General features: G+C 38.5%; 1 protein-coding gene across 2 annotated transcripts; it reads left to right on the plus strand.

Annotated features, from left to right (window-relative positions):
* The first annotated feature begins 178 nt into the window (after positions 1-178).
* CBLL1 (Cbl proto-oncogene like 1) lies at positions 179-13136 on the plus strand. 2 transcript variants are annotated; one of them, XM_069107002.1, is made up of 6 exons: positions 179-440; positions 4327-4494; positions 7301-7398; positions 8125-8208; positions 9859-9932; positions 11694-13136. In XM_069107002.1, the coding sequence occupies exons 1-6, from the start codon at positions 428-430 to the stop codon at positions 12727-12729; spliced, it is 1473 nt and encodes a 490-aa protein (XP_068963103.1). In that variant the 5' UTR covers positions 179-427; the 3' UTR covers positions 12730-13136. The 2 variants fall into 2 exon arrangements, with proteins under 2 accessions (XP_068963103.1, XP_068963102.1); XM_069107001.1 differs by having other exon boundaries at positions 188-440; positions 7298-7398.
* The last annotated feature ends 1068 nt before the right edge of the window (positions 13137-14204 follow it).

Genomic DNA, 14204 nt, shown 5'->3' on the forward strand with positions numbered 1-14204 from the left:
GGGGGGTGTCCTGCGCAAACTACAAGTCCCAGGAAGCTAGGCTTCCCGAGATCGGAGGAGCCGCGGGGCCTGTCGGAAGTTGAAGTACTTTGACCAGGAAATACCGCCTCCGCCCATCCCCATCCGCTTTCTCCCGCCAAAGGGAGAAGCGGTTTGACCTGTGAGGATGGGTCTTTCTTCCTGTACCTAGGGGGCCGCCCTGGCGACCCTTTCTACCATGAAGCCGTCTCCGTGCGCTCCCATTTTCCTTCTCTTTTCTCCCTCGTCCCATTCCAAACTGCTCCACACTTTCTTGTTTCCCAGACCCCGCCAAAAGCCAACCTCATTTCACTTCCGGTGACTGGGCTCGGTCGGGTCGTCGCGCACGCGCCCGTAGCGACTCGGGCGACGCTGACTTCCGCTCCCAGAGTGCACCTCGAGCCGAATCATGGACCACACTGGTAAGGAGGTGGAGGGGGGGTCTCGTTTACATGGACCCCTCGGCCGGCCCGAGACCCGCCGTTGCCCAGCCGGCTTGGCGGAACCGGGCTCGTCCTGAGGGGATGGGTTGCAGTGGCGAGGGAGGACTCGTACATACTCCCCTTCCTTCCCTCCCTTCCTCTCAACCGTGCCCGGCTGGGCCTGATACCTCCCGGCCTACACCTCTCCTTTCACACCCCCACCCCCCCGCGCTGCAGCTTCGGCGCCCTCTCGGTCCAGAGTGGGACCCCGGGGTTGCGTGGGGGGCTCTGGGTTCTCCCCGAGGCCTCCTTCCCCCGATCTCCAGCTTGTGCCGGCTGGGGCTTTTTTTCCGGCCAGTTTAGTGCTTTGGGGAAGGGAGGGGACCTTGGGGAGCCCAACCCAGGCTTTGTGGGACTAGAGGGACTGGGCCAGGCGTCCCCGCAGTTTCCTCCTCCCTCGAAGCCGAGGGCAGATACTACGGTTGTCCTAAAGCTTCGTTGTTGTCCGTCCCCCTTGTGTGTTGTAGATGGGCTGAAGGAGCCGGATGTGATCTCAAGTTCCACTTTAGCGCAGTCTTTGTATAAAGTCCAAACCGTACCCTACCATTACTCCCCTTTCTCTTCCCTGAACCTTGTCATTTGGGTCTGGTGCGGTTGGGAGCTTAAAACCAAGGGAGCTTCCTCATTTTTAACTCAACTTATAAACAACTCCCTCCCTCTAGTATCGGCCACTCCCCCCCCCCCTTTTTTTTTGGCGCTTTGTGAACAATGCTTTTAGGATGTCTGTAGTTCATGAAGTAAAATATTGTGTACTTAGTACTTAGTAAATCGTGTCCGTCTCTTCGGGACCATAGCATGTCCGTACTTTCCTTGGGGTTTTCTTGGCAAAGATTCTGGAGTGGTTTGCCATTTCCTTCTCTAGTGGATTAAGGCAAACAGAGGTTAAGTGACTTACCCAGGGTCACACAGCTAGTGTGTGTCTGAGGTTGGATTTGAACTCAGGTTTTCCTTACTCCAGGCCCATGTTCTGTCCACTCAGTCACATATCTGTCTCCACTGCTTAAGTACTAATAAAGATGACATTTTTTACTTTGTATCAGAGAAGTGCCCCCCCACCCCCAAAAGAGTAACAAAATAGTTACATCTGATGCTGGAAGTGAGACATTTATTAGGAGGCTTGTGTGTGTTTTAGGTGATCCTTTGTGTTTTTAAATTGATCTTGAGAAAAATTATGATTGAACTGCCAAGGATTGTTTTCTTATTGCGAGTATTTAAGAGGAAACTTTATGCTTGTAGTGCATTAGAATGTGAGCTCCTTGAGGGCAGGGACCCAGTTTTTTTTTTGCCCTTTTTTTTTTAAGTCTCTGGCACTTAGCACATGTGCCTCGTACATAGTAAGCATTTAATAAATGCTCGTTGACTTACTGACTTACATTAAGAAATGTACCCTATTTGTAACGTACTCTAGTTTTAGAAAACATGGGTAAATGTTCTGTCTAATAAACATATTTTGTTTATGAGTGCCAAGCAAAGGCATAGTACAACTTAAGACACAGAAGGGCAGTTCAATGAAGAACAGACTTTACCAGCTATAGCTGTAACCCCAGACCAGAGAATTTTTTTCACTTGTATAGTGTACAAAGACCTGCTAGTTCAGGCTTTTCAGCTTCATACAAAACTAGAACTATGGGCAGTATTCATTTCAGGTATGAAGAGGTAATGATATTATATGCTATTAGAAAACATCATTTTGAACTTCTAGGAAAGTTAGAAGTGACATTTTAAGCAAGGAAAGAACCAAACTGAAAAGTCAGTGGCCAACAATTCTCTTTACCTGACTTTGGCTCTTGTGGAAGTTTTTAAATGTCTTCACTAGGAAAAGTAGCAAAAATAATAGGTAAAAGTGAAGTAAGTTGACTGGGTTGAACTTTTAGTGAAAGGTGTTAGGGAAATAGGCAGAAACTTTTGGCCATTAGAGATTTTTTGATGTGTTTGATGCTATTTTTCTCTCTTACCTTGTTATTCCTGTCACCCTTGTTATTCTTGTCTCCCCTTATAAAATTAAAACCATGACTTGTTAAGGAATGGTTGTTATAAAATAATGCTAAGAAACTGGTAATGAAAAATATTTTGGATTATTTTCTTGCCATTTTACCACTTGAAATTCCTACCATAAACCTTTCCCTATCTTCCCAATTGTTGATGCTTCCTTTCTCCTTCCCAAAATCACTTTGTATTTACTTATCTATGTATGTTATAAGTGCTGTATAATAAAAAGCATTTTAATAAATAACTGTGGATTGATTTTTGATTAATGTTGTTCCCCTTTAATGAAGGCAGAGACTTTTCATTTGTTTTTGTATTCATAGTCTCTAGTTTATAGCAGGCATTTAATAAATGCTTCTTGAAGTGCATTCATTGTCTAAGGTTCATTTTTGAATCTCCCCCTCCATATGATTATAGATGCCTATCGATGAAAAGAATAAATCGTAGTATTGAGCATGAACTTTTAATGATAAGAAACCTAGAAATAGGTCTTGAAGTTAGCTCTAGTTCATCAAGTCTAACTTAGTACCTTCAAGTAGGCTTTACCTAAATCCATTCTGAATAGTTCTAGTTAGCTGTCCTAAAAATCTTTAGACAGCACAATAACTTGCTGAAGTGCTTAACAAAAGTAACTGAAAAAAAAATAATTTTAACTGAAATTTGACTTAGTTTTTAAAGTAAAAAGTAGCATCTTTTCTTATAATTGGAAAGTCACTCCTCAGCCTTAAACAGTTATTTCTGGGAAATAATGGTTGTGTTATGCATTTAGAAGTGCATATCTCTCTATGCAATCCATGTGTTTTGAAGGTGAGACATTTTGTTCTGTTTTACTCTTGGTATTGAGCTTTACAGATAGCTGAGCCCAGGAAGCATGTTTTGGTCCAACTTAGACAGTTGACTTCATAACAACATTGTACTTCACTTAACCTACTTTTTTGGGTTGGAAAAAAAGTACTGCTAAACAGCAGCTCAGAGCTGTGGTATAGGTCTAGGGATGCCTTATATATCTAATACATTATTTCTTCTTTTACCCTTTTGTACCACAGGAATATGGCTTTTAGTTACTCTACCATTTATATATATTTTAAGGGAGAAAGATATGTTTTGTGACATACCTTCTTTTAATAAATGCCTGCACATGAAAATTTTTCTTATTTTGTGTCCACATCCCTTTAAAAATCTTGCTTTATTCACTTTAATAAATATATTAGTCACTTGCCATATACCTAGACCTGTGCTAGGAAAAAATATTTTATACTTTAAAAGATCCAGAATTTCATTTGTGTGGGAGAGGGTGTCACTGCTACCCATGCAGATAGCAACAACTTAATTGTCTCCGTGAGTTGCTGTGGTCAAAGAATTTCATCACCTAATGGCTACATTTATCCAGTAACCAATGTTTACAAACCTTGTGAGGCTGGTCCTCAAATGACAGCCTATCAGAGGGCTTATCTTTCAAGTCTTTCCAACTTGGTATAGGACCTTTCAGTACTTAGATTCCACTGGGGTAGCCTTAGAAAACCTGGTGTCATCTCTGCATCATAATAAGGTATCAGGGGTGAGAATTCAGTGGAAGCTGGAAAAGATAGAAAGTTTTTTAATTAAGACATGATCTCTCATGGAACTAACAGAATGGATGAGGAATTGTCATGACAATGTTCAGTCATCTCATATTGTAGCAAAAGTACTATGGGTTTGTTGCAATTAAATGTGGTTGTGTTATTTAAAAGTGGGACTTTTGACATTAAAGCATGGTAGTATTTGGTAGGTTATATATCATACCTTTGGCAGAATGTTTTAAGAGAGAAAACTGAAAGAAGTAACTTTTATTTTGATATAGACAATGATTTGCAAGGCACTAATAGTTCTGGATCGTTGGGTGGCCTTGATGTTCGAAGACGAATACCTATAAAGCTAATCTCCAAACAGACAAACAAAGCCAAACCTGCGCCTCGAACTCCAAGGACTATGAACAGGATACCTTCTAAGACACAACCTGGTGATGAAGGTAATAAATTTGAAATAGATGTTTATCATGTTACTGTCTCTGTCTAGTCCTGGCTATATACCTATACTAATTTCCACAATGCTGCCCATGCAGTTTTAATCTTTTACATTGCCTTCTTTCCTTTATTCATATACCATTTTAGCATTCTTTCCAATCCTCTTATTGTGATTTCTTTACTTTTTACTTTGCCTTTTAATGTTTACATTCAAGTTAAAAAAAAAAATCCTGACTCTATGTTGAGAATTTTTCCATGCTCTCAACCCTTACCAAATATCTCTGGACAGCTAGGAGTTTTTAATCTACTTTTCACTCTAAACACCCAAAGACAATGACTTCCCAAACTGAGATGCAGTCTTCCCCTAATTATATGTAGGATCTCTCTAGGAAAGGACTGGATTTGATCAGGCAGCTGAGAAAACATGGTTTTTGTACTGATATTATAGTTATACAGAGGCTAATGGTGGATTATATGGCCTGGAATGTTTTTTTGCTGTTGACTGGCTCAGAAATTACCATATTTTACAACACAATCACCACACTGTGGTGTTTTTAGTCCAAAAATTCGCATAATCATCACATAGTATAATTGTGTTTGCCATGTCACTTAAAAGGTAAACAGAGCAGCAATATATTCGCCAGTGGCATGTGGACATGCATTTATCTCTCATGCTTTGCCAGCCCTGAGCCTAGGATTCTCAGAGTGCCCTCACATTGTCCATATTTTTCCTAAAAGCCAACTTGCATGGTTTAAAGTACTATAGGACTAATAGTAATGTCACTCAACCCAAAGAAGACCTAGTGGGCTCAAGGGGAGTGGGCTGTAGGCGGAAGCTGCCTTGTGTAAGTCACATGATAATAAGACTTACATCGTCTTGCACTAACTAAAGTGTATAGTTCTCTGCCAGCAATACAATTTAGTAATAAAATGATTTTTAAGTTATACCAGAACTTTTTTTTTTAAAAGCTTCACATAATGGTTGTACCCCACTTTTGCAAAAAAAAAAAAAGTCATGGTTAAATACTGTAGTTGGTTTTGAAAGTACTCATTGCCCTCTAGCCCCCTTTTGTTTTAAACAATAGTTGGTGTGAGACCTGTGAATGAGATGTTACAGTAGATTGGGGAAACTTTTGAGAAACTTTCCAAGAGGCTACCATTTCATCACATTTGTTAAGATTGCTCCCACTTTGTATTCTACTTTATTTATTCCTTTTTGAATGCAAGGTAGTTAAATTCGAGTACTTTAGAGTAGTTCCTTTGTACCACCTTTAGAAAGTTCTCATCGCTTTTCCATACTTGCTATTTTTATTTGTTGTAGGCTATTTAGTCTAAACTTAGAAATGTATATATTGTGACTGTTCTTATAGTTACTATTCCAGAAGGCATGACAAAAATCTTCTCTTAATTTTGCTTTCTGAAATTGAAGTGAATTCTAAGTAGAATCAATAGTGTTAAATCAATTATCTATGTATTTTTCAATGAGATGAGATAATTAAGGTTGATATTTTAACTAAGCCCTCCAGATTGATTCCCTTTGCCCTTGATATTTCTCCAAAGTTGTCGTCCTATATCATGTATGTGTATGTGGCAAAGATGCATTTTCCTTGTAAATAAACATTTGTTATGTACCTGTCTGTGCAAAATTGGTCCCTGCCCTCAAGGAACTTAGAATTTAACAGGGGAACACCATACAAAAGGAATCTGAAAAGAGGAAGGGACCTATATTGGTGAATTCCAAAGAAGTCCATAAACTGTGTAGGTGGTGGGAAATAGGGGAAAAGACTATGATGAATCCATTCTAAGTAGATGCTTTGGAGCTCCTGGCCCTGCCCTCCAGTTGCAGGGTCCAGTCACAGTATACTGATGAGATGTCAATACCAGGCAGATTCAATCTTACAGCATATTGACATTTTCCGGTGATGAGTTTCCTGGGAAAGGGACAGCATGTTGGAGAAGCCCAAAAGCTGTGGATTGATTGTAACTCATCTGTAATTTAAGAGTCTATAAAATTGAATGAGACACTTGTAGAGTATAAGTAACTTGTCCTGGTTATTCAGGTAATTCTGGGGCCCAAATTTTCTTTAGTCACTACACTTTGTTGCCTCCTTTATTATCATGTAGAGGTTATAATTAAAAAAGAATAGTGGCATTTGAATTTTTCTATTAAGCTTATTATTATTTTCATTTTAGAAATGAAAAGTGGAAGAACCTTTTTTATTTAATGATTCTTTCTTGGAACCTACTCAGGAATTCTCTCTTGGAACCTACTCAGGAATGGAAAAATCCCTGAAAAATGTTTTTGTGTATTCATTTAATTAAAAAAAAAAAAAGCAAAATCTTAGTTTTTCCTTTCTCAAAACAGGTTTTTTTCTGAGACAGGTAACTTTGTAAATATTTGTATATGATTGTGAATATTGTAAAATTTAAGTATAACAAGAATGATGGGAACAGACCTGTGATTTCATCATTGTAGAGATTCCTTATCAAGAAAAATTCTCTTGACCAATGCAGATTGACATCTCTGCAATTTGCAGTCTTAGAGAGTGGCCTGGGATACAGAGAGGTTACTTACCTAGGGACACCTTGAGATGGAGAGATTACCTCTGGGGCTGGTTCTTTAATGACTATGCCACAATGACCTCACAAATGAGGTTTTACTTCACTTTGTCCCTAAATGTGTTGTTCCTATATGAAGTGTGTATTTTAAGTGAAATGAAAGAATTTGGCTAATTTGCTAGATCAGCTTGAGCAGTGACTTAGTTCAGTTTGAAAAGTTTGTAGGTAATACTTGCTTTTTTTCCTCAGAAGGATTTGATTATAATGAAGAAGAACGGTATGACTGTAAAGGGGGTGACATGTTTGGAAATCAGCGAAGGTTTACTGGACACCTTTTTTGGGATTTTCAGGTACAACTACTTATATGTATGTTAGTAGATATTTATATATTTTTTTGTTCCATACCTAATTTATAATCTCTAGGCAACTCATTGTGAAAATCACTCTAATTGATTCCATTGAACAGTTTGTCTCTAATTTATAGTCTGAGTGTTGCCTAAGTAACTGAGAGGTTAAGAAATTGTCCATAGTCAGATAGCTACTATTTGTCAGATGCAGGACTTTAGCTGGCTAAGTCTTTTTTTTGGAGGGGGGAAGGCAAGTCAATTGAGGTTAAGTGACTTGCCCAAGGTCATATGGCCAGTAAGTGTTAAGTGTCTGAGTTCTGATTTGAACTCAGGTTCTCCTGACTCCAGGGCCAGCGCTTTATTCACTGTGCCACCTAGCCTCCGCTGGCTAAGTCTTTTGATTCCAGGAGTGGTCCTCTATCCACTGTGCCATACTTTAATAAATGTAATTTAAAACATTGTGAAGAACAGAATAATCACTCTTGGTATCTATTACAAATTTATTATATTTCTGCTATGTGTAATAGGTATTGAGTAAGATAAATAGAAAATATGGTCCCTGCACAATAGTTTTTTAAAAACCTCTTGTTTTAATGACTATCATGATATTCATATAAATTAATTTTTAAATTAGCATTTGTAAAATAGACCCTAGCATACTAGGTACTTAATAACAATAGCACTCGTTAGGTTTAAGAAGGCAATCTAATAATAATGTCATTTCCACAGATAAACATCTTAGGTGAAAAGGATGATACTCCAGTCCATTTCTGTGATAAATGTGGATTACCTATTAAAATTTATGGTCGCATGGTAAGTATGATTGAATTAAATGGGTTACCTGACATGTATCATCTCTGTCCTATATTAACTATACAATTTCTTCCCTTCCTTGTGAGGAGACACTGTAGAAGTTTTCTTGGGGAGACTAACCATTTGGCATGTGGTTCTTTCTCCCATCTCTATAAAGATTCTGTAGGATGTCTTGTCCTTTCTCCAGAGGCACATTTTGTTGATGGTTTAACCCATTTCAGTCACAAAATTACATGTGTTGTCAGTTCCCCCTAGCTGAGACTTTATCCCAGGAAAGCTTATCACCATAGGACACGGAGTTTCACCAAATCAGGGGACACCTGACCCTATGTTAAGACCAATCTTAATTTTGGTGACTCTTGCCCCATTTTTACTAAATCTAGTAGAAACTTATTTCTCTTTCTGAACAGAAGAAACTGCTGTTAGATGCCACACAGATGAAGCCTTGAACCATGTAGATAGTGATGCTTTATTTTTCGTAGTTCAGTACCTTATTCACTATGTCTGACAGAGAGGGCCTACATATGGTAGGCTTAGATTCCTTATGTTGCCTTTAAGATTTATAGTCATCTTAGCCACAGTAATGGTTTACATTGTGATTGATATAAAACATGTTGCTTTTAGCTTCGAATTTCCTATAAGGTAATGCAAATGAGTGTTTTTTCATTGTTGGTTAATAATGGTATCCATATCTCTGTCATTAAAGCTAAATACAAATATGTGACCACCAGAATCCATTTGGTCTCTCCTCGTTCCCACTTCTTTTTCATTCAGCAAAATGTGAATTTGAAATTTTCTTGGAGTCTCACTCCTACAGTCCACTAGTTTAACTTGTCTTCCTTCATTCTTTTTATCACTAATGGTTCCTCTTGTTGTCTATCTTCCTCCTCATCCCCTGACCACTACCTCTCCTGTAGATTAATGCATTGACTGGGAAATAGGTAGTTACTTTAGTTTAGTACTCAGCTACTATGCTATATTGAATTCATAGGATAATTTTATAACAACTTATTATTTGTTCTAGGTAAATATGCACATGCATATGCCCTTATTTATGAAAGACCAATATTATTCCCACATAGTGTTGCAAAGCAACTAATATACTTTGTAAAAGGATATAAGATTCCTATTATTGAATTCTAATTTATAATCCAGTAGACTGAATTAATGAACAGAAAATTGTCTTGAATTTTTCAAGTGGTAAAATTTAAACACATCATTTCCCCCCTCCCTAAATTTTTTATCTAAAAAAAGATAATTTTAAGTTAATATTCTTAAATAGTTTAGTAACTTTTAAAATCTGTTTATTTTGCTATGTAGTAAAGTGGAATATTGCATAATAAATATGGAACAAAAAGTCAGAGAACATGATAGTCTATGAGTTGCTATGTGACTTCAGTTGGTGATCACTACATTTTGTGAGGTAAACAAGAAGAATATGTTGGCAATAGTTGGGAATTTTTGGGGGGAGAATGTAAATGAAATAGATTAAAGAAATTGTATATTGTTTTATAATATCTCTAGGGAAAAATGAGTATGGAGAATGAAGCTATAAGAGTTTCCATGTCTTTAACATTTGGTAGATGCTAATCTTTTCATAGAATAATTATAAGTTAATATAAGATGTTGACTATAATGTTTCTGTTACAGATCCCATGCAAGCATGTTTTTTGCTATGACTGTGCAATTTTGCATGAGAAAAAGGCAGATAAGATGTGCCCGGGGTAAGAGCATTAAATTCTAAAAGAAGGAAAGTTTGTGTGCTGTAGTGATTATGTTCTAGTTGGAAGTGCATTGTATATTTGCCTTGAGGTTCTGTCAGTAAGCCCTCCTGAAAATGGCTAATAGGTGCTTGATTCTCTTAAACTTAAGCTGTCAAACTGCTTTTGATGTTGATGGGAGCCTCTGTACTACCTTTGAAACCCTGGGCTGCTTAAGACCGAAAGCCCGATCAGGAATGAAGATCCTGGCGTGCGGATTGGCCCCCTGGCTGTGACGCGCCAGCACAGACTGGAACACCTAGAGAAGTAGCGCGCTGTGCCTGACCCTCGCTGAGGAGCTTCTGCTTCCCGGGGGGGAGTGTTTTTGTTGCCCGCTCACCGCTGACAGGCGTCTCTGTTGTCATTCCTTCCGCTACCCATCCGCTTTGAGGCTCCACTTTTAGTCATTGATGATATCTGATGGGATTTTGAAGAATGAGAGCACTTAGAATAACAATTTAGTATTGTGAGAGTCGTGTCCTGTCTTTTGTCAGGAAATGACATTTATGCCCAGCTCTGTTAGCAGAGACAGAAAAGATAGGAAATTTACAAAAATTAGTGACAAAAGAACTCAGAAGCGTGGGAGTCTGTGGCATTCTGTAGTATTACAGCTCAATAAAGGTTATTCATCATAATGACCCTGAGTTAAGAAGAGATACATACTCTTTTTAAAAATGCAACTTTTAGTAAGCTTTTTATCCCAAATGGTTAAATAAAAAGTTGCTGGTTTTACTATGCATAGTATTTTACAAAGGCTTCTGGGTATCCGAGGTTTGTTATTTAAAATAAGACTTTTGAAAGCTCTTATTGATATTTGAGAAAAATATTATCAGAGTAGTAGAATTTTAACTTTTACCTTATTTTTAAACTCACCCCAAGTGCCAGACACGATTGTTATTAAGATAAAGAATTACTCCAGACTTGAGAATTTTAGTTTCTTAGGCCACAAGTGCTAAAGTCTGTCATTGCTAACGTGTGTTTGAATGGGGATATTAGAGGATAAGATTCTTTTAGAAAATTCAGAATTTAAGAATTTGCTTTTGTAAGATTTTAAAAAATATGGGTGGGATATACCGTGTTTCCCCAATAATAAGACCTATCCCGAAAATAAGCCCTCCCCTTACTGTGTAAGATTCCTCTAAAATAAGCCCTCCCCCGAAAATAAGCCCTATTGAGATTGCTACTGTAGTGAAGGTACACGCTACATTACGGTACCCTCTGTATGCACCGTCCCCGCCCCCCCCCCCGGGTGAAACGCACGCTGCGCTCCGAGCTGCATCCAATCAGAGCTGCAGCAGTGAGCGCGTCATCCTGTTCTTTATTGAATTCATTATTGAATAAAGGTACATTTTTTTGTTCACATTTACCTGTTTATTAAAATTGCTGTCAATGTTCATTAAAATAAGCCCTCCCCTGAAAATAAGCCCTCTGGTGTTTTTCTGTCCAAAAAATTTAATAAGACAGTGTCTTATTATCGGGGAAACATGGTATACTTTTGTTGGGATGTATTTTAAGTTCATCTTACAGTTAACAGCCTGCTGGGAAATAAAAGCTAGTAGGAAGATAGGATTTAAGTGATAAACACTGTAATTTTCAGATGTGAAACGTGCTGAGTTTTACATATAACTTTGTTAACATGTAGAGGTAGGATTTTGTTTGCTGTGTAAAATGCACTGTTTGGAGATTGTTTTTATCAGTTAACCAATGTATTTTCTTCTAATTTAGCTGTAATGATCCTGTGCAGCGAATTGAACAGTGTATGCGGGGTTCTCTCTTCATGTGTAGCATTGTTCAAGGGTGCAAAAGAACGTATTTGTCTCAGAGAGACTTACAGGCTCACATCAACCACCGTCATATGAGAGCTGCAAAACCCGTCACTCGTCCTCCAATTGAAAATGTTCATCCTCCTATTGCCCCCCCACCAGCTGAAATTCCTGATCGTTTTATAATGCCTCCAGATAAGCACCACATGAGCCATATTCCGCCAAAGCAGCACATCATGATGCCACCACCTCCTTTGCAGCATGTGCCACATGAGCATTATAATCAGCCACATGAGGATATTCGAGCTCCTCCTGCGGAGTTGACAATGGCTCCACCTCCACCTCGTTCAGTCAGTCAGGAAACCTTTCGAATTTCAACAAGAAAACACAGCAATTTAATAACTGTCCCTATTCAGGATGATTCAAATTCAGGTGCCAGAGAACCACCACCTCCAGCCCCAGCACCTGCTCATCATCATCCTGAATATCAGGGTCAACCAGTGGTTTCTCACCCTCATCATATTATGCCTCCACAGCAACATTATGCACCACCACCTCCTCCTCCACCACCAATAAGCCATCCAATGCAGCATCCTCCCCAGGCAGCAGGTACTCCTCATATGGTTTATAGCCAAGCTCCTCCTCCACCAATGACCTCTGCTCCACCACCAATTACCCCACCCCCTGGACACATCATTGCCCAGATGCCACCATATATGAATCATCCTCCACCAGGACCTCCTCCTCCTCAACATGGTGGTCCCCCTGTAAATGCCCCACCTCCTCACCACTATAATCCTAACTCTTTGCCACAGTTCACTGAAGATCAAGGAACTCTAAGCCCTCCATTCACACAGCCAGGGGGAATGAGTCCTGGTATATGGCCTGCACCAAGAGGGCCACCTCCGCCTCCAAGAATGCAGGGTCCACCCTCTCAAGCCCCACTTCCTGGACCACATCACCCCGATCAGACGAGATATAGACCATATTACCAATGATAGTAGTGTTTTGAACTGAAGATACAGTGAGGGTTAGGGGAGGGGAGGGGACTTTATGTATTTTGAGAGAGGAAAAGCACCTCTTACAGAGGTGGCTGTAAAACACTCTTAGGGTCTTGTATCTTAAAATGTTTTTAAGCCTTGACCTTAGGACTGACTTCAAGTATACTGTAGTGCAGATAAGTGGCTCAGTAGAGCACAACTATATTTTAACAACTTTGTGTCCCTAGTGTGGTAAATTGCCCCAGAGTTGATCATTTTGTAATATTATTTCCTGGGAAAAAAAAAATCAAACATTGTACCACTTTCAGAAGTATTGCTTTTGTTAAATCCGATGTTTAGTTTTTCTTGTGATACATTTTGTTAACCTGTGTAAAATAATTAAATTTCAATATGGTTGTAAAGATGCTATTTTTTATGTGAACTTGAGTGGAGTTGCATACTGTTTCTTAAAACCATATGTTTTGCCACTAATATTTTCCCAAAGGTTAAAATAAAATGCTACGAGTATACAAATTTTCTAGAGTTTACTATAAGGCAGACAGTTAATGGTAAAGTACAATTCTTCCACATTCAAGGCACTGCACTGAAAGTCTTAGGCACAGTATGTTTTGCACTTCACTTAAATGCCTTTGATTTTTAGGCAACCTCAGGAGCACCAAATATGTTGAAATTGCAGTACTATAATAACATCAGTTCATGTTAATGATGTTAAAATCCTTTACTTGTTCAGAAAGTCAGGGATAAAGTAAGATTTTGTTGGCTCCAAGTTGGTGATGCCATTGCTCTCGCTTGTTTACTAATGGTTGGACTCACAGAGTGTACCACGTTTATTAGTCTGGTCTGAGATTATTTTATAGAAATTGTTTAAGTGATAGCATCCATTTGAAATATGTATGTCCTACTCTGGTTATTTGTCCTAAGATAAAGATTTAGAACAGTATAGATTACCAAAAATCCCTTTTTCCTAAGTAGAAATTAGTCTTGGGTTTGAGTGGTTTCTTGTTTATAGAGTTTCAAATTAGAGTTTAAATACCGTTTAAGACATTTAAATAATATATCAATGAAGGAAATTATTCTGGAAATATAAACAAATATACTCAGGCTTATTTTGTTTATGATAGGGCTTCCCCCTCTAATTTGAATGATAAAAGTACTAATTTATGACTGAGTCCTGATGGTAAAAAATCTAACCTTAGTTTTTAAACAATTTAACATGGAATTAGTGAGCTGTATTAAATTGCTTCATTCCCACATGTGGAAAGAGGAAGTGATAGTCAGGTTAGATGAATGTCCATACTTTATAACGTGCCTTCTTAGAGTCAGTTTTTTGCATTACAGGGTCTTACAATCCAACTTAGATGGTTAATTACTAGTTTAAACCTAACAAGTATGTATGGGTTAACATTCCTTAGGGTATAGTTGAATGTCATATAAGTAAACCATATGAAGATTTTTTTCCCCCTATACAGTGC

Source organism: Petaurus breviceps, unplaced genomic scaffold (assembly GCF_028583685.1).
Source record: "Petaurus breviceps papuanus isolate PSGF00001 unplaced genomic scaffold, PetGlider_PUasm1.0 84, whole genome shotgun sequence".
NCBI classification, from domain to species: Eukaryota; Metazoa; Chordata; class Mammalia; order Diprotodontia; family Petauridae; genus Petaurus; species Petaurus breviceps.